Source organism: Balaenoptera borealis (genome assembly GCF_965194805.1).
Source record: "Balaenoptera borealis genome assembly, chromosome: 10".
Classification (NCBI taxonomy): domain Eukaryota; kingdom Metazoa; phylum Chordata; class Mammalia; order Artiodactyla; family Balaenopteridae; genus Balaenoptera; species Balaenoptera borealis.
Window position 1 is genome coordinate 86,465,022 of NC_138874.1, and position 19,731 is coordinate 86,484,752.

Sequence of the window (19,731 nt, forward strand, 5' to 3'; positions counted from 1 at the left end):
CTTCTGATCTTCCCCCTCCTTCCTATGCCCTTTCCACCTGTTAAATGCCTTTGGTCTTAACCTTTGGTCTTAAGGAATCTTTCCTGCTGGTTCAAAGGCATCTGAGGTTAAAGTGAAGGAAAGAAAACACATACATGCACACACACACACACACACACACACACACACACACACACACAGAGAACCTTTCAGCTCCAACCCTACCCAGACCAACTCTCCAGACAAAGGCTTCCATTGTTGTCTAAAAACAAACTTTTCCACAGGGAGGCTTTAAAAGAGCCATAAAAATCTCAAAGTCTCCAGATTCTAGTTCTCATCAACATTCTGCCCCTGACCTTGGCATATCCCTTCACTTTCGGGGCCTCAGTTTCCTAACCTGTAAAATGAGGGATTGAGACCCTGATGAGGTCCAAGACACGGCGCTGTACTGGAATGCTGCAGCACGGAGGGCAGCTGGACCACACTTTAAGTAGTGCTTAACTATAAGGGTCATAAGGACAAATCATTCCCCTTTTTCCCTACATTGCCCTGAGAGCCAGTAGAACATAGTATCTGCAGAATATAGAAATGGGTCTCTGTTGCCATTGGAGTCAGAGGCCTGAGTAAAGTGAAACCCTGCCCTGCTGAGACCTTAGGCAAATTAGTTCATCTCTCTAATCCTGTTGCCTTACCTAAAATGGGATAATAAAGGCAGAAATGATGTAAAGATTATGAGACCAAGATCATGACACCAGCCAGCACAGAGCTGGTGTACACACTAGGTATTCAAAAAACATGTGCCTGGGGCTTCCCTGGTGGCGCAGTGGTTAAGAATCCTTCTGCCGATGCAGGGGACACGGGTTCAAGCCCTGGTCTGGGAAGATCCCATATGCCGTGGAGCAACTAAGCCCGTGAGCCACAACTACTGAGCCTGCGCTCTAGAGCCCGTGAGCCACAACTATTGAGCCCGTGTGCCACAACTACTGAAGCCCATGCACCTACAGCCCGTGCTCCGCAACAAGAGAAGCCACTGCAATGAGAAGCCCACGCACCGCAACAAAGAGTAGCCCCTGCTCGCTGCAACTAGAGAAAGCCCGCGCACGGCAATGAAGACCCAACGCAGCCAAACATAAATAAATGAATAAATTTATTAAAAAAACAACAACAACATGTGCCTTCCTTTCTGGACTCTCCATCTGAAATCTTATACTGTAACTCCATGTCATTCTCCTCTTCTGGAAAGTCCTTCCTTCTCTCCTTTCCCAAGGCTCTGTCCAAGCCCTCCTCTGTCAGGAAGGCTTCTCTGCACAGACTCTGTTCCTAAAGGTCCAAGGCCAGAGTTTCCCAAAGGCTGGCTTGGGGAGTGGGGTGGGAGGGGCAGGTGGAGAGGAGGAGGGGCAGGAGTTCACTAACAACCAGTTCCCTGCCCAGAGAATTTCCTTTTTGTGAATCCAGGACGATTAACCCCTCCCCTGCTCCACCCCAGAATGGAGTAGTGACCTCAACACTGTCCAGGCTTGGCCATTATACACTCCTTATGTCAGAGTCTCATAAGCACCCTGAGAGGGCAGGATGAGTCTGGATGGTCCTCTCCCCACAACTTCTCATCCAACCTGGTCACCCAGAGCCCCTCCCCCACCCCCGCTGCCCACTCCAGGAAGACAAAAACCTGCGGCTTCTTCTCTCTTCTCTGTGGGGCGGCCTCACAAATTCACAGATCTCCAGACCAGACCCTTCTCCTTGTCCAAACCCTAGGACTGAAATGACTCTGCTGTCTGAGATGAGCTGGAACCACAGGGTAGAGGTGCCTACTGACCAAAAAAAAAGGAGCTCAGGAGATCAGGGGATTGGCCCAAGATGTCTCAGCTAGTTCAGAGTCAGGGCCGGGTTAGAACAGGGGTCTCTGGGCTCTCTAGACACACGAAGCCTCTGCCCACACCCTCCTTCTCACCAGCCAGGTGCCCTGCTGTCCCAAGCATCACCATCCTCCCAGGCTGGGAAGCTCACAGTCACCTCCACCTCTCCCCTTGCCTCGTGTCTCCTCCTTCGTATCACCAAGACCAGTAACTCTTCAGTGATAAGGGGCCACTGTCTGGTCCCTATCACCTTGGGACAAGGACAGCATGCCTTTTTCATGCCACTCTCCCATTCAACAACCTGCCACGGCTCCTCTGTCCCTCTGGATCAAACCTCTCCTGCCCTACACGCCCAACGCCCAGGCAACAGCTTCACCAGCTCCGGCCCACCTGGCCTTACCCTGCTCCCCTACACGCCACTACCCCTCTCTCCTGGATGTTCTCCTCCCGGCTCTCTCCCCAGACTCTGGCCCATATCACTTCCCTCCTTGGCAAGTCTTCCCTCCCCGGCTTTCTCCCTATCCTGTTGCCCTTCAAGCCTCCCTCTCCAGACTTGAGGGCCTCAGGCTGGCATCCTCCTGGCCCCTGTTGTCACCATGCTTCTGAGCTGTCTGAGCTTTACCTCCTCACCAAACCACAAACAGCCACCCAACAACCTGGTCACGTTCCTTCCAGCTCCAGCCTCAGCCTGGCATTCACTCCACAAACATTATCCGAGTGCCTCTAAGGTGCCAGAAAGTTCCTGTCCTCGCTCTCGAAACCCTCCTTACCCTTCAAGGCACAACTGAGACACCACCTGCTCTGTGACTCCCTCCCCTACCCACCTTCCCCCTCCACCCCCAGGAGTCTTCCTATCTTCACCTTAGGATCTCCTAGTTGTCCTCGAGCCCATGTCCCACTCCCCCCACCCCGTGTCCTCCCTAAGATCCAGACCTTCTCTTCCTTACTCCTGGCTGGGCCCCCTACGATACCCATACCAAGAAGACGCTCAGTGAACAGCTTTCACAGGGAACTGAAGCATAATCTGTCCAGCAGGCCAGTCTGGGCTCCTGGGTGGCCTCAAGCTCCATTCATCCAAGTGACCTCTTACTGTTCTCCCAAGATTGGATTTGGGCCCAGAATGAGTCAAATGACCTCTTATCATTCTTCCAAAATTAGGCTTTCCTCTTTAATTACACCTTATCTAGCCACACTATGTAGATTCCAATTACATAATTACTTCAAGCCCTGGGACTTAAAAAGAAAGGCGTGTGTAGCATTACACAGGTAAGTGAACACATCAAATATGCATACTCACATATACCATGAGCCATTTTCTTGTTCATATACAACTTTTTAACCCAGAAAATATAGCCCACAGGGGGTGGGGGTGGGGTGTCTAAATCACATTAAGGTAAAAATCTCCCCGGGTAGATGAAGGAGAATGTCATGGAGAAGCCAAACCCTGACAGGGGTTCTGAAAGAGGCTGGAAATCAGTCCCCAGCTCTCTCCCCTTCCCCTCCTGCAATGAAGAGAAGGGGGCTGTGTGACCTACGGCATGGGAGATTTTTGGAAGCATAACTAGGCCTGAGCCCTCCTAAGCAAAATACCCGCCCTCTTCTGAATTCCAGGTACTCTCTCTCTCCTAAGGCACATTTGCACAATTCTAGGAGGAGACCCCACAAGACTGTGTCCACCCCGCAGACAGGGGCCCCGTCTCATCCACTTTGGTATTCCCAATTCTCAATCCCTCCCGACACCAGGAGGGGCATACAGCAGGCCCTCCTCCTGTCTTATACTCCAGCCTTATCAAAGTCTCTGCCCTTCTCACGCCACCCTGCCTTCAGCAGGAATGCCCTCCTCCGGGCTGGGTCCAGCTCCCCTCCTGTGTGGCCCCCACTGCCCCCTGTACTTGCCCTAAGTTACTGCTCATCACGCTTTGGCATAAAAACTCTTCCACGTGCCTATCTCTCCCTTCAGACCAGCGGTCACCTAACTTTTTGATCATACCTTCCTATTAGTAAACTCGCTTTGAGCATATTTACTCAAAAGTTAATGATAAAATCTGGACTACTATCAATATAAATAGGAAAGCTACATCTTTCTTCTATTTGAGTTAAAGAATAAATACAACTTTAACTGATAATGTTTTCCCTCGGCCTCTCAATAGCGATCTTGAGAGCTCACCCACCGCTCTAGGGCAGGAGTTCTGTGAGGACAGGAGGGGTGTTTGATTCCCTCTGTATTCCCAGAATCTGGGACAGACCTGAAAACTTAGTAAATGAATTCATTTGCTCCACACACAGGGAGCACCTCCTGTGGGCCAGGCACATGCTAGGTAGGCACTGGGCACAGAGTGCCTGGCTGCTTGCCTCACGGATCCTACAGACCCGCTGGGGAGGCAGACAAACAGGACTGGCCAAACAAGTGTAACAAAGCGGCTGACACAAACGCTGTGCAGAATGTTCTGTCCAAAACCACTGAATCAGGACAGCCTCAAACAGGGGGATTTAATCTGCTCTGGGGGGTCCGAGAAGGCTTCCCCAGGAATACGCTGCTTCAGCTGAGACCTGAAGGATGAGCAGAGCTAACTAGGTGAGGGAGGAAAGAGCACTCCAGGCTAAGGAAACTGCACGGACAGAAGTCCTGAGGCTGGACAGAGAAGCCTAAGTGCCGGGGACTAACAGAGGCCAACAAAACAAAATGAATGAACAAGCTCCAAGTTCCTCTCCTCTCCTTTACTCCTCTCTACTTATCAAAACAGACTGCCCCCCAGCTTCGTGCCTCTGAAGGGGTCACTCAGCCCTGCTACGTGCCCAGCCACTGAGCCAAGCAAAGCAGGTGGGCTCTCTTGCCTCCCAGCCAGTCCTGCCAGTGGCAGACTCCCCCCGGCCTCCCCCCAACTCCCCCACCCCTCCTCTGCTTCTGAGGAGCCCAAAAGCCACAGGAAGACACTCCTGAAAACCATGCATGTTGCCATGGGCACCACCAATCAAAGGCTCCTGGGCAGTTTAATTTTTTAAAGAGAGTGTTAAATATTTTACATCTTCTAACAGCGTGGCTTCTTCCTTGCCTACAATAGAAGGAAAACCCTATACTCCTTGAACTAAGGGTTTATGCAAAATAAATGCCAATCTGCAAGACAGTCCAAGGAGGTGCGTACCCACGGTCAAGGGCATCCTCTGGGTGCTCTGGTTGCCCAGGTGTATGTTCCTTGCGAGAGCAACCTGGACAATCCAGAAGCACAGCCACAAAACCTCTTCCCTACTGGAGCTCTTTTGACCCCAAGAAGGGAAAATTATTTACAATGATGCTTCAGGTGAGTGTTTAAATAGCCCATGACTTTAATAATTAAAGATAAAACCAAGACTGTGGGTTGTAATGCAGGCTGGCGGGCTGTGGAGCCTCCTGCTGCAGCAGCTGTCTCGAAGAGGAGCCGTATCTTCTATCAGTGCTCAGGCATGACTAACATTTCCCAGTTCCTAGGGGTCCTCGCCCCCTCACACCTGCCGGTGCTGGCTCACTACTGCACCACGTCCAACTAAAGGCCCCACAAAGCAAAAGCGAAATAGTCCTAAAAGGCCCGAGACCGTCTTGGCCCAGGCTCATGGGCCTGGCAGCCTAATCTTCAGCAACCACCACAAAACCCTGTGGAGGCCCTGGGCTCCCTCAAGTCCAAGCTCTCTCCAGCTACTCTATTTTCTGTCTCTGTTGGGACTTTGCTTTCTCTGGAGCCTGATTCATTCTGTCCTGCTTAAAGCAGCCCAGTTCCTACTTTTGCCTTGACTTCTCCCTCGAGATCCCTGGCCCGCTCTCAAGCCCACTGCCCGGGCCACTGGGGCGGCAACTCATATCTCCCAGAGCCAATTCCAGCCTTTCTTACCTCATCCCTGGCTTCCAGATCCTGCCTGCTGTGCACACTGTCTATAAAGAGAGGCCCAAGCACAGACAGGTCAGCAGTATGTATGCTAGAGCAGTCTTGCAAAGACCCCCTAATAGCGACGTACCATGAAAATGTTCCCGTTTTCTCTCCTGTTAATTTGTTATCAGCAGCTACAACCCCTGATCATTCTGTGTTTGTGGGAAACAGTCACCCAACACTGGATCTGCACTGACTAAAGACCAACTCTGAGCGGAGAACAACCTGCAAATGAACTGTCTATTCATTTACACATCAGACAAGGGAACTGCTCACATGCACAGCCTCCAGGTTTGGCGGTAACTGTTAGGATTGCACATGGTATGTCCTAGTGACCCTTCATACTGGGAGACCAAGCTCAAAGGTGGGCCCGCAGGCAGATGTTAATAATCGATGTACAAGGCATGATATAAATGAGTAATGAGTTTCCGCGTCCCCACCCATTTCTGTTACAACTGCCATGAGCTAGAACATCCCCACGATGATGAAAAGTCAAGGCCCAAATGGGAGTGAGATCGGCAGAGCAAAGTATAGGTTAAGGTACGGTAGTCAGTACTCCTGTTTGTTGGTATTGGAACTCAGGCAGTACTTTTATGGCACGTTGAGAATCCAGGTTGCCAGGAACAGACTGCTCACAGGTCATTCCTGGGTCGATCTGACTTCTCAGGTCCTGGGTCGATCTGACTTCTACACGCCTGACTTCTCAGATCCACCGCTGGCCTCTCTCTACTACCTGCCACACGGGTCATGCATGTCTAGAGTGTCCTCACTACCCCCATGCCCCACATACTTTGTCCCACTGTAACCTTCCTACTCAAAACCCAAAACAAACTTGAATGCCTGCCAGGGAAGAGCCCAGCCCTCTGGGTGTTAATGAGGAAATAAACTCCAGGAGGGCGGGGCCTATGTCTACATTGTTCACCAGCATTTGTTTAACAAGTGAAATGAGACTGTGGCTATTGAAGCACTTCTTAAACAAAAGATCCACGTGCAAGCAGGGATTCACCTCTCAAACGGGGCACCATCCCGTCCCTGGGGCTAACAGCAGAGCTCTCTTTCTCCTCATCCAGCAAAATGGGCACCTCTGGAACACAAAGCTACGTTACATGGACCTGCTTGCAGGACTGAGCAATGGTGGGAATGCAAATCACCAAGGGATAGAAACCGCCAAGAAAAGACCAGGATCCAACCGCGAAATGGCCTGGGCTCTGTCCCTTCTCCCTTCTGCACTTCTCTGGCACTTCCCTCTGCTCCACAGGGGTAATGGCAAACATCTCTGACCTTATCCTTCCAAGGTGGAGATGTCAGCAGTGGGCGGAGAGGGGAGGAATGTTTGGGGACCGGAGAAACGGCTGTGGGTAGAGGCAGACCAGGAGGAAGGAGACATCAAAAGGATTCTTGTTCCCAGTACCAGTGACCAGTACTGGAGCTGGGAGGGCTTCGCGAACACACTGGCATTTTCACATCAGCTCACGTGACCGAAGCAGCCCCTGGCTTAGACATACTCAGTTATGTGTCCCTCTCCAGGTGGTCAGTCAGCTCTACAAACACAGCTTTGCCTGCCAATGTTCTTTTTCCACTCCATGGTCTCCTGTTTGAAAATGCCCCCTTGACTCTGCCAGTAACTTTTGTCCCCTTTTCATTCTCAATACAGCAACCAGCATTACTGAGTGATTACTATGTGTCAGGCACAGCTCTAAAGACTTACACAGTCCTGTGATGTAGGCACTACTGTTTTCTCCATTTTATAGGTGAGGCAACTGAGGTACAGACTAGAAACCTGCCTGAGGGAGCAGCAGACCCAGGACGGGGGCCCAAGCAGCCTGAGCGCAGAGGTCACATCCCCCGTCACTCTGCTCCCCGACCTCACTTCCGAGAGAGAAAAGCCCAGCTCCAAGGTAAGAGGTCTGCTCCCAGCTCAGGCCCATCCAGCCACATGACCTTAAACAAATGGCTTTTCTGTGCCTCAGCTGCCTCGACTGTGAAACAAGGCTGATCACGGACGCCTGGTCTAGAAACAGAGACTCTTAGCTCTGCAGTCCAGCGTCGCCTAAGAGAACATCCTGAGATGATGGAAAGGTTCTCTCTCTGTGCTGTCCATGGGGCAGCTGCTAGTGTCATGTAGCTATGGAGCACTTGAAATGTGGCTAGTGTGACCGAGAAACTGAATTTTAAACTGTATTTCATTTTAATTAATTTAAACTTACATAGTCACATGTGGCTAGTGGCTACCATACTGGAAAGTTCAACTCTAGCCTATAAATTCCAGGATAAAATCCAGGATGGCAGGTGCCACTTCTCTTTGGTCACTGCTGTATTCGCAGAGCCCAGCATAGACCCCAGCCTATGGTTGGAGCTCAGTTAACTATTTGTTGAACAAATCAAAAGCAAAGGACTTTTCAGGTGCTCTAATATGACTTCATTGCCACCCAAGCATTGATTCTTCAGGTTCCCTGCCCAGTGGACATCTAACCTCAGCTTGCCCAGGAGCTCAGACCTCCCAAAGCAGTACGAGAGGGAGCAGCTCTCAAGATGAAAAGCTACGGAGACAAATCTTCTAAAAGTTCTACAGAGCTAAACTAGCTCTCTGAAATTTCTACTTACTAGTCCTGGCACGCTAGCTCACAGGTCTGGGAAAACCAAAGTAAGTTATGAAACAGCCCTTAAACATTTTTTTAAGATTTTTTTTAATGTGGACCATTTTTTTAAAAAGTCTTTTATTGAATTTGTTACAATATTGCTTCTCTTTTATGTTTTGGTTTTTAGGCATAAGGGATCTTAGCTCCCCAACCAGGGATTGAACCCGCACCCCTGCATTGTAAGGCGAAGTCTTAACCACTGGACTGCCAGGGAAGTCCCAGCACTTAAATGTTTTTAAATACAGGATTATATCTGTAAGTCACTTTCTTAGTTAGTATGAGTCCAATCCTAGTTCACTGTAAGGCTGGTTAAACAACTACATGACTGAGATCTGCGTGTGGGGAACAATCCTCCAGTGTCAGGGCTGTGGCCCAGGACTGCTATCTCCGCTGACTTAATGCATTCAATCTCCCCCTCCCCCCCTCCATAAGTGAGCCGCGGCGTATACAGCCAGTCTCCCAAAGAGCGAGGCCCTATTCTCCAAGCAAGGTTTGGGGATCCTGGCAGAGCAACTCACGTTTTCATGTCTCCTTGATGTATTCTTTCTAAGTGCAAAAATCTAAGTTTCCATACATCTCCTATGAGCTGAGGACTGTGGCAGACCCAGGAGATACAAAGACAGCTACAATGTAAGCCCTCACCAGGGGCCCATATCTAGAAAGAGTAAGAGGTGAAATCTGCAGAGTATTACCCCGTGCAAGTTACTGAAGTACAATCAGGAGAAAGACATATAAACCAAACACCATCAACTCAGTGTGACACATGCCATAACAGACACATGTACAAAATACTGAACTAAAGAGATACCCGGAGGGACCCTGCGCTGTGCCTTGCACACAGCAGGCGCTCAGGGCAGTGAAATGAATCAAATCTTGACGAACAGCCCCTTTAAAGGCTGAGGAAACCACAACTCAGATGGGTTAAGTGACTTCTCAAGGTGACCCAAGTTGTTAGTGATGGGGCTGGAGATGGCACCTGGGCCTCATCACTTACCAGCCCAACAGTCTATAATCCGTCTCACGGCACTTCTTATCCGACGCTGCAGGGGGAGAGTGGCAGGGTCTGCCCGCTGCTTGTTATTACATCCATCTCAGAATAAACAATGGATTTATTTTTGTACAACTGTATGCTGGGGATTCTTGAAATCTGAGGACCTGCTGTATGTATACCATCTTAGAAACATGCATCCAATCATTTAGCAAACATTTCTTGGGAATATACTATATATCAGGCACCTGTTTAAAGGCTTGGATAAAGAGATGAAACGAACTTCCGGTCAGATCAGAACACCCACATTTATCTCTGCTCTCTCCCAGAACCCCACGAAAAGGCAGCAGAGGAATCTGTTTTTTAATGGAAAGGAGACGATGGCTGATGAGATATGTTAACAGAATTCTGGAAGAGACAGAGCCGATTGCCATGCGGTCGCTGGTTCAGGTTTCTGCTTCATCTGTTCTGCTGAGTGTAAGTAGGGGAGAAAACCACTGAACAAATGGTGACTTATGCCACAGGAACAGGAGAAGGCTCAGGAATGGGAGGCACCAAGGACTGTGAGGGGAGAAGCAGGAGGGGACTAGAAAGAGGGGAGCCTGCAGAAAGTTGGCCAAAGGAGCAAAAAGATGCCAGGGTCCCTCCTGCAATCTGCTCAGTCTGGTGACCTCCCTCCCTCGGCCAGCAAGAGGTGGAGGTTCACTGTTTAGGCAATTACACCAGAGACTCTCTGGATTCAGACACAGTTGAGGGAGAGACGCAGCTGAGGGAGGTAGGGAGAAAGGGGGCAACTTTCCGAAAACAGATGGACTGAGTGAAGGTCTGCATACCAGACAGGGTACCCAGCCTCCTTCCCCATCAAGGCTCCCAGGAGGAGCAACAAACAGGCTATTACACCCCCAGGCACACTCCTCTCCAGGAAAACCCAACATTCCCAGAGAAAAGATCTATACGCACTGATATCTAGGTGTCCCCAGTGGAAGAAAGGGAGGCTCTCTACTGAATCACTGTACCACGAGGTTCACAAGCCCCTTTCTTGTCACACAGGTGCCCAATCAGCATTTTGGTCTCCACTCTTAAAATATAAACAGACAGCCAAGGATCAGCATACATGGAAGGATGGTTCCAATGGGAAATACAGTAACCAAAAGCAGCAGAGAAAAGGGACTTGGAGGAAACAAAGACAATGCAGGGGAAGCAGAAAAACACCAAAAACAAAACACAACACATATAAGTGAGTTTATTGCACCCATGAAGCAAGAACAAGATGCTATTCGAAAATAAAAAGAAAAATGAGTCTTCAGAGAACTAGCAAATTCTAGAAAGTAAAACATGCAAAAATGTTTCAAGCAAAACCATGAAAGCATAAATTAAAAATTCAAAAGGGTTATTAAGGATAAAGCTGAAGATGTCTCTCAAAAGTAAAACAAGGGCTTCCCTGGTGGTGCAGTGGTTGAGAATCCACCTGCCAATGTAGGGGACCAGGGCTCAAGCCCTGGTCTGGGAGGATCCCACATGCTGCGGAGCAACTAAGCCCGTGCGCCACAACTACTGAGCCTGTGCTCTAGAGCCCATGATCCACAGCTACTGAGCTCGCGTGCTGCAACTACTGAGGCCCGCGCGCCTGGAGCCCGTGCTTCACAGCAAAAGAAGCCACAGCAATGAGAAGCCTGCACACCGCAATGAGGAGTGGCCCTTGCTCTCCACAACTAGAGAAAGCCCGCGCACAGCAACGAAGACCCAACACAGCCAAAAATAAATAAATTTATAATAAAAAAAAAAGTAAAGTAAAATGGAAAACAGTAAAAGATTTTAAAATTACAAACTTGACCCAGGATGTCCAACATCCAAGTAATAGGAGTTCCAAAGACAAAACACAAGAAAAGGGGAGAAAAGGAAATTAACAGAGAAAAATATAAGAAAATGTCCCCAAACTGAAGAATTTGAGTCTTCAGATCAAAGGAGCACACCAAGGAGCCAGCATAATAATTTTTAAAGCAAGAACAATCCAAATACAGGGAAAGAAAGAGGATCCTAAAACTTTCTGCAAGAAAAATGCAGGTTACCCATAAATGATCAAGAATCAGAATAGCATCCAAATTCTGACATCAATATTGGGACCTAGAAGACAGTGGAACAATGCCTTCAAAACTAAGGGAAAACGGCTTTCAACCTAAAATTCTAGACAAATCAAACCACCAATCAAGTGTGAATGTATAATAGAGTAAGAACAGTTCAGACATGCAAATTTGAGGTGATCAAGTTGTACAGACCCTCTCTCAGAAACTCCTGAGGAATAAATCAAGAAATAGGAAACAGAGGATCCAACCCAGAGCAAGGTGAGGGAATCCCCATGATGAGTCATGCCCCAGGCCTAGAGGTCAATCAGCAGGGAATAAAGGTGAGGGATGGAGGCCTCTGGGAGGGAGGTCTCCAAGGACAAAAAGACTGTAGTGAAATAAAGAGGAACTTGTGTTATAAAACAGAGATATTTTAAAATGCCGTCAGAAACACTGGGAATTAGTAATAAGTACAAAGGAAACTAAATAGGAAAAAAAAAGCAATTATTAACTCAAAAAAATAAAAAAAGAGACGTACAAGAAAGGAAATTTCATTACAGTACAACTATAAGGCTCAGCCATGAACACTATTTACACAGTCAAAATAATATAAGCATTGACTATCGTTGTAACCAAAAACTGTGACATAACCACACTGGGAGGACATGAAGGAAGGGAAGTATGTGAGGAGGGGAGGAGTGAAGAGGGGAATAAGGGCTCCTCTAATCCATAGCAGGACAATAGCCGTATCAGGAGAAACAGCTAAAAGGGTTGGAAGTGACTATGGTAGACAGAATAATGGTCCCTCAAAGATGAAGATGCCCATATCCTAATCCCTGAACCCATAAGCACGGTACATGGCAAAGGGGAATTAAGGTTGCAAATGGAATTAAGGTTGCTAATCAAATGACCTTAAAACAGGGAGATTATCCTAGATTATCCAGGTGAGCCCAAAGTAATCACAAGGGTCCTTAAAAGTGGAAGAGGGACGGAGAAGGGAGTCAGGAAGATGTGACTATGGTAGAAGGTCAGTGATGCATGGGAGGGCTCAACCAGCCATTGCTGGCTTTGAAGATGTTGGAAGGGGGACATGAGCCAAGGAATGCAGGCGGCCTCCAGAAAGTGGAAGACGCAAGGAAGAGAATGCAGCCCTGCTACCATCTTGATTTTAGCCCAGTGAGACCCTTTTCAGACTTCTAACCCATAGAACTGTAATTTAAATTTGTGCTGCTTTAAGATACTACATTGGTGGTAATTTGTTCCTGCAGCAACAGAAAATCGTGTTCCATGACTAACCCTGGGGAGTGGATCACCAGGATGAGGAGGAGTGACCCAGCTTTCTTTATAAGGCCTGCAGTGTTATTTGCCTTTTAAAACTATATATATATAAATATATGACTTTGATACAAATTAAGTTTTAAGTCTGATACAAACTAAATTTAATGTTAAAAGAGCTGAAACAAATTCTCCCTTGCCAGATCTCACCATCTGGTAGACAAGACAGGGAAACAGCTATTGCTGAAAGGCAAACACAGGAAGAAAACACTTCTTTGAGACATGAGGGCGTCTGAAAGGAGTAGAAGTCAGTCCGGCAAAGGAGAAACAGGCCTTCCGGGGAGTGGACAAAGACCAGGGGGACGTGTAAGAGTTCTGAATGACGGGACATCAGTGGGTCTGGCAGAGTCAGCAGGAAAGCGTGAGTGGGCAGGTCCCAGCACCACAGGTGTGACACCTGCCCCACTGCTGGCTTCTCTGGCTGGGGTCCAGGACCCGCTGTGCATATTTAGGGCAGGGGGTCCGGGCCCTGCTGTGCATATTTAGGGCGGGCATGGACAAGCAAAGACCCCAGACAAACACAACATTTTCCTGGACCATCAACTGTAGTCAACAGTAAAGCATTTTAAATACTTTTATACTAAAACCAGAACAGATGTATTACAGAATACAAAACTCACATGAATTTTTTAAAAAATATTTATTTATTTATTTATTTTGGCTGCACTGGGTCTTGGTTGAGGCATGTGGGATCTAGTTCCCCGACCAGGGATTGAACCCAGGCCCCCTGCATAGAGAGCACGGAGTTTTACCCACTGGACCACCAAGGAAGTCCCCTCACGTGAATTTTTAACACAAAAACTGGAGACTTCAAGGCAACTTCTTGTTTGAGAGGCCCACTTTAGACACTAAACTATCTGCTGACCACTGAGCATCAAGACTCAGTCTTCTCTATAATTAATAAGAGTCAGAAGAAAGGTTAAAGCACCATAGCATGCATCCATCAAAGCACCCGGGACTTCATGCCAGCAACCTGTCAGTGGCTGCCTACACTCCCTGTGTCACACAAGATGTCCCTTGGGTCCCAACACGAATGGGAAAGTTGAGAAGCATCTCATTCTTTTCCAAAGGGGTCTGGGTCCTACTACTGCCGGATGAGTTAGATCTGCCTGGGGAAATAAAGAAAAACCACCACCCTGAACTTTTCCTACATGTCCTCTCTTGTCTCCCTCCCACCTGCCCTCTAAGCATTACCAGGATCACTGATAAAACCTCAGCTCCACCATCAGCACCTCCAACCCCTTACATTACAGGCCCCTGTTAGAGAATACACTGCAGACACTCTTTCCATGGAAGAAAGTCAAGAAATAGGGCACATCTCTTGGGAGAGGGTGTCCCTTGTGTCCACAAACAAGGGGGAAACTTTTTCTATTGTTGTAGCTGTTTTTGTTATGAAAACAATAATATCCACGTGACAGTGAGCTGGGAAATTTTTTTTTCTGTAAAGAGCCACTACTGATCACAGAAGAGGAGCAGAGGAAAAACAAAAAAATCAATGGAAGGCCACACAGAAGTAAAAAGCAATTTAATTGGGTTTGCTTTGTTTTTTGTGTGTAAAACACATATACACACATTCAAAAAAGTGAACTCAACTGATTTCAAATTAAGAACAGAGAGGATGAGATTTTAATAACACAATAAATATATTAAAATACACTACAGAGCTATGTTATTGACAGTAAATAAAAGATGGAGGAGGAGGTCAAAGAAAAAGGTATAATAGGAGGAGAGAAAAAGAAAGGTAGAGCAGGAGGTGTGGGAAAAGAAGGATGGGAAGACAGCAAGATACAGGGACAGACAGACAGACATGAGTAACCATACACAAAAAGAGGGAACAACTAAAGGATCCACAGAAAGACTTCCTAGGCCAAAGTAAATTACGCTGTACATGGCCAGCTGTAGGCTTGGGCTATAGACTTCAAAGTATTATCACCTTTTAGCCTTGCCTTTGAATGGTTACTAATCTGGTTAACTACTGTTCACAGATCTTTAACTGCTCATTTAAACATTCTGAGGCTTAGCTCAGGTCATAGGCCGGAAGCTCCCTCCAGATGAGCTACGGTTCAGTAAATCAGTCATCTCCAATATCTCCTCTGAAAAGGGAGTACAAGAGACACTATCACACAAATCGCTATCTCATAAAATGTACAAAGCACCAATGAGAGTCAGTGGAGAAAATGCTGTTTGAGTTGAAAAAAAATTCCATGGAAAAATTTGTTTAGTTTTAAATAAAAAAAAAAAAAAATGGAACTTCAGCGGAATGGGTTCCCACCTCAGCATTCTCCAGCATCACTCCCGGCACATCTGACTTTCCACATGTTCAAGTTCTGCCTGCCCCACTGGCTCCAAAGGCCTGAGTTGGCCCTGAAACTAAATCAGCCTCCACCACACACTGCAATCTGAGGGTCACCAGAGAGATCCCAAGAGACTCCAAGTCAGTCCCAACCCTGGCCTGGACTCTGTGCACCCACCCCAACCCGTGTCTAAGCCAAGCCTCTCCTTACTTACTTCACTCTAAGGGCTGTAGAAATCCGCTATTTCACAGCTGATAAAGCCTCCCCCTTCCAGTTCCATCCCTTTTTCCTCCAAGCCTGGTGTCTGTGTTTTCCCCTTCCTCATCTGACCTGCCCCCAACCTCCTACCTGGTCTGTTTCCCCAACCTCTCCCTTCTACTGCCCCTAATTTCTCCTTGCTTTTCTCTACCGCATCTTAGTATCATTTCTCTCAGAGGAAGAGGGGACTTAAGAGGTGTGTCTAGAACACAAGACCTAAAATCTATCCACCTGGGGTTTTTTGCCCAGCTCTGCATCTTGCTAGATGTGTGACCTTGAACAAATGGCTGAGCCACCCAACCCCTCAAATTCCTCAGTGAGGGGGGCTGAACCTGGCAATCACACAGGTCTCTTCCAACTCTCAGGTTCTAAATATCTAAACATTCACCTGTATAACCATAAATAAAGCAGTGAGTTAAACATACACAGGGAGAGAGAATGAATTATAGAAACTCCCTTTCCTCAGCATTCTGTCACCCCACCTGGTCTCCCCAACCAACCACCCACACTGAGGGGCTGTGCCTCACTCTGGGCTGTTCTAGCTCTAAATTATTTAGATACAGCAAAACCTTACCAATCACACTAATCAAGGAACAGATGCATCTGAATCCAACAGAAGGCTGAGTCCTGGAATGTTTCTTTCGTGCCATCGAGTAATACTGTGAATTTAACATCAGCTTAGCAAAAAATCTAGAAATGCAATCACAAACTGTCTTGTGAATCTAAGAACAGTAATGCTGTCAGGAACCCTGGAAAACAATCTACCCCAAAGCCCTCCACTTTCCCAACAAGGACACAGGCCCAGAGAGCGGAAGCCGCTAGCCCAAAGCCCAAAGCAGGTTGGAGCCTGGATCAAAGCCAGCTGTCCTGCTTTTGGTCCAGAGGACCTCCACCAAAGCTTTTTGATACCATCCATTTCCTTTTTCAAGAGACAGATTAAATCCCAAATTACCAGGGAGTGCCCTCTACAGCAAATCTATTTCCAAGTCCAGGGGAGGGGCCAGAGCTAAGTTTGGATGGCCAGATGACTACTAATGCTGCCTAATACAAGCTATCTTTCCTGAACCCTGCCCATTCATTCTCTGCAAAGAAAACCCCAGACTGCTATCTATATGGGACTCTATTTTGGCGAGGGGAGAAGGGGAGAGCAGCACAGTTCTTTGTTCTGCCAGTAAGAAGCATCTGCTAGTCCTTTCCCACAACTCCTACCTCACCTCCCAATATTCCCAGTACCTTCGGAAAAGTTCACAGAAACTCGCCAACTAGAATAAAAGAAAGCAGGAGGTAACAGGAGGAAAGGGCCAACAGCAGGTGAGTGTCAAACGGATGGACGGTGACAATACCCTCCCAGCTCTTCGCCCTATGGGGAAGAAAGCATTTCTTTTCAGTTGTTAATACCCTGCGGGGAAGTCACCCGAGCTAGTTCAACTCAGCGCCCTCCAGCAGAGAAATGAGCTCTCTGCAACCCCTGGAGAACTAACCCTTTCCTAACCATCCACTCTAACAGTGCCCAGGGCAGAGGTACCAAAAGACCAACCCTCCCCTCCCCTCCCCTCAGGCCAAGAGCCTGAAACATCAGAGCTTGGATGGCAAGGAGCTATTTAAGGCAGCATCAAGAGGGTGGGGCAGACAATTGCTGGCAGCATCCCCCTCCTCCACCGCTCCCTCACAGCCAACACACACACACACACACACACACACACACACACACACACACACACCCCTCTCGCTCCACACACACCCATCAACCTCACCTGTCTCTAAGGGCTGGAGATCTGGAGTCCCCAAATGTCCAGCATATGTTTTCTGTCATTGAGGCTGCTGTCCCCATCTGCTGCCCACCCCACTCTTAATCCACTCCGTTCTCTTCAATCACAACCAAGCCACCTTTCCAATCAAAAACACAAAACTGAATCTAGAGGAGCTCACAAACCAAGGAGGGGGGCATGGAGACAAGCCCTCCCTGGCCTTCACTTAGGAGAGAAAAAGGGCGCAAGGGGTGGGGGGCGGGGGGTGATGTCAGAGGCCTGACATGCCAGACAGGCTCCATGATATCTCTAAATGAACCTCCCTCCTATTGACGGTGAAATCAATTCCGGCGATTTCAGCAGGTCGGCCCTGTGACAGGAGGGGCATCCCAGCGCTCAGTTTAAAACAAAAATCCAAAGGCTCAGCCAGAACATGCTGGGAAAATCCAGGGTCTGGATACAACGAGCAACGCTCAGTGGGATCCTTTCTGCTTTTATGTAGCAATGTAATAGCGTAATAAATTCTGTCTGCCTGAAGAAAGCATGCACTGGTGAATTTCAAAGCCATCTTACGACAGCGGATGCACGGGGATGCAGAATTCGACAGCACATTCCCCCGTGAACAAAACGTAATGATTTCAAGCCTCTTTCCCCCTCTATCTTGAATGGCGCTAGCGCTTATCAAGGAAGTCACCTCGGAAAGAAGCCAGAGGAGAGCCGGGGATGCCCCGGGAATTCGGAGAAAGGAGTTGTTTTCTGTTCATCTCGGTGAGGAACTGGCTAGCAAGAAGCTGCCAGTCACTCTGAGGGATGAAGGAGCACGGGCAGATGAGCAGGCACCGGCGTCCCCGAACACGGACACACACACAAACGTACCCGCTCATTCTGGCGGGTCCTAGGCCAGACCGGTAGTCCGTGCTGCCCTCCCGCCGCCCTCTCCTCCAGAGGGATGCTGATGAATGAACACACCTGAGATGCCTCCATCCTGCCGCTCGCTCCCTTCTTCCTCCTCTGGCTACTGCAGAGGAGCCTCTCCTCGGTAGTTTCACTTTACAGCGCAAACCCACGCGGGCTTTGATGTCTCCTCCACCCACCCATATTGCAGCCAGCCTGAAGCAGGCGGACATTCTCTCCTAGCAGAGGCCATGATCGCACGTACCCCCACCCACCAATAAAAACAAACAAAAAATTAAAAAAACAAAAACCTGGAATCCTCCAAAACCCCCGCACCCTGGGGAACTTTCCCTTTAAAACTGGGGATCCACCAAGCAAGCAGGAAGGAGGGTTCCGCCGAGGGGGACCACGGTGTTCCCCTTGACCACGGGGGATGCTCTGGGGGAGGGGGTCCCTCAAGTCCTTCCAACAGCTGGCCCTTTAAACGCGCCTCCTCCGAGCGTGGAACAAAGGCGCCGCCCGCGGGGGCCGGGCCTGCGCACGCCCCCGGCGCCGGCGCTGACAATCAGGCGAGCGCGGGCTGAGGGGCCGCTGGCGCGGACTTACCTTGCGGGTCTCCGGGCGGGCGGGCCGGCTGCGCGCGTCCTGCCCAACTCGCACTACACTCTGCAGTTGGCCCCGCTCTGTTTTTCTGGGACTCGGCGCTGACTTCACCGACACTCCGCGGCCGGCCAATGGGCTGCGGCGGCCGCCCCCTCATTAGCATGCGTCTGGAACCGTCCACTCCGGCGGCGCCTGGGCGGTGGGCGGTGCTAGGGGGCGGTGCCGGACCCGGCAGTGACAGGAAGGGGCGTGTGCGCCAATGGGAGGCGACGAGGCTCCCCGCCGCCCCGCCCCGCAGCATTGTGAGCCCGGCGCGCGGGCCCGCGGATCTCCCGTCGAGAACGTGCGCCAGGTTCCAGTAACCCTTTCTGTCCCGACCGGCCTCGGGCTGGGCGGGAGGCTGGCCCGGTGCGCCCTCTGATCTTTCTGAGGGGTCGCCCACGGGGAGCTGGAAAGGAATCTTAGGCATAAGAAAACCAGCTAACCTGTCTTGAGTACATATACCTTACTCAACTCCTGTGCCCCAGTTTGCTCATCTTTAAAATGGTATAATAACCAGTACCTATTTCGCAGGACATAGAGAAGATTAATATAGTTAACGTATGTAAAGCGTTTAGATCAGTGCCTGGCCGTCGCGCTACATAAATGTTTGCTACTATCATTATTATACTGTATGTCAGCCAGTATGCTTAATACTTCTTAGTTTTTCTCTCTTTTGATCCTCATAGTCTTTTAAGATAGTCGCTATTACTAATCCATATTTTTCAAGTGGGAAAACTGAAATGGTTTAAGCGTTGGTCAAAGTCACACAGAAACCCGTGCAATCAGCATTTGAACCCAGGCTCTGAGATTTCATTCATGTAATACTTTTTATTCAGCGATTCCATGGCAGGCATATACTAGGCCCTGGGGTTACTGCCGAAAATACAACAGACAAGACCCCTCCGCTCATGAAGCTTCCATTTTAGTGAGGGAGACAGGCAAATAAACGAGTGAATAAATAAACAAGATCTGCAATGTGCAAAGTAGGGTGAATAAAACAAAACAGGGTCATGTGCAAGTGGGGAGAAGAGTACTTTGCTAGATGGGTTCAGAGGTAACCACTGTGATACCATCCTGACCTCCTCCAGTCCCCTTCAGTGTTACAAAAAGAAAACGGAACGCAGAGAGGGGAA

At 48.8% G+C, this 19,731-nt stretch overlaps 1 protein-coding gene across 44 annotated transcripts in view; it reads right to left on the reverse strand.

Annotated features, from left to right (window-relative positions):
- SORBS1 (sorbin and SH3 domain containing 1) overlaps positions 1-19,040 on the reverse strand; it is a 241,433-nt gene extending 222,393 nt beyond the window's left edge. For 42 of the 44 annotated variants that reach the window (XM_082406464.1, XM_082406460.1, XM_082406437.1 and 39 more), the window contains exon 1: positions 18,560-19,040. In XM_082406464.1, the coding sequence (XP_082262590.1) occupies positions 18,560-19,025 (466 nt within the window). In that variant the 5' untranslated portion in view covers positions 19,026-19,040. The remainder of the gene's footprint in view (positions 1-18,559) is intronic. The other 2 variants (XM_082406427.1, XM_082406425.1) reach the window with 1 other exon arrangement.
- Between the last annotated feature and the right edge of the window lie 691 nt (positions 19,041-19,731).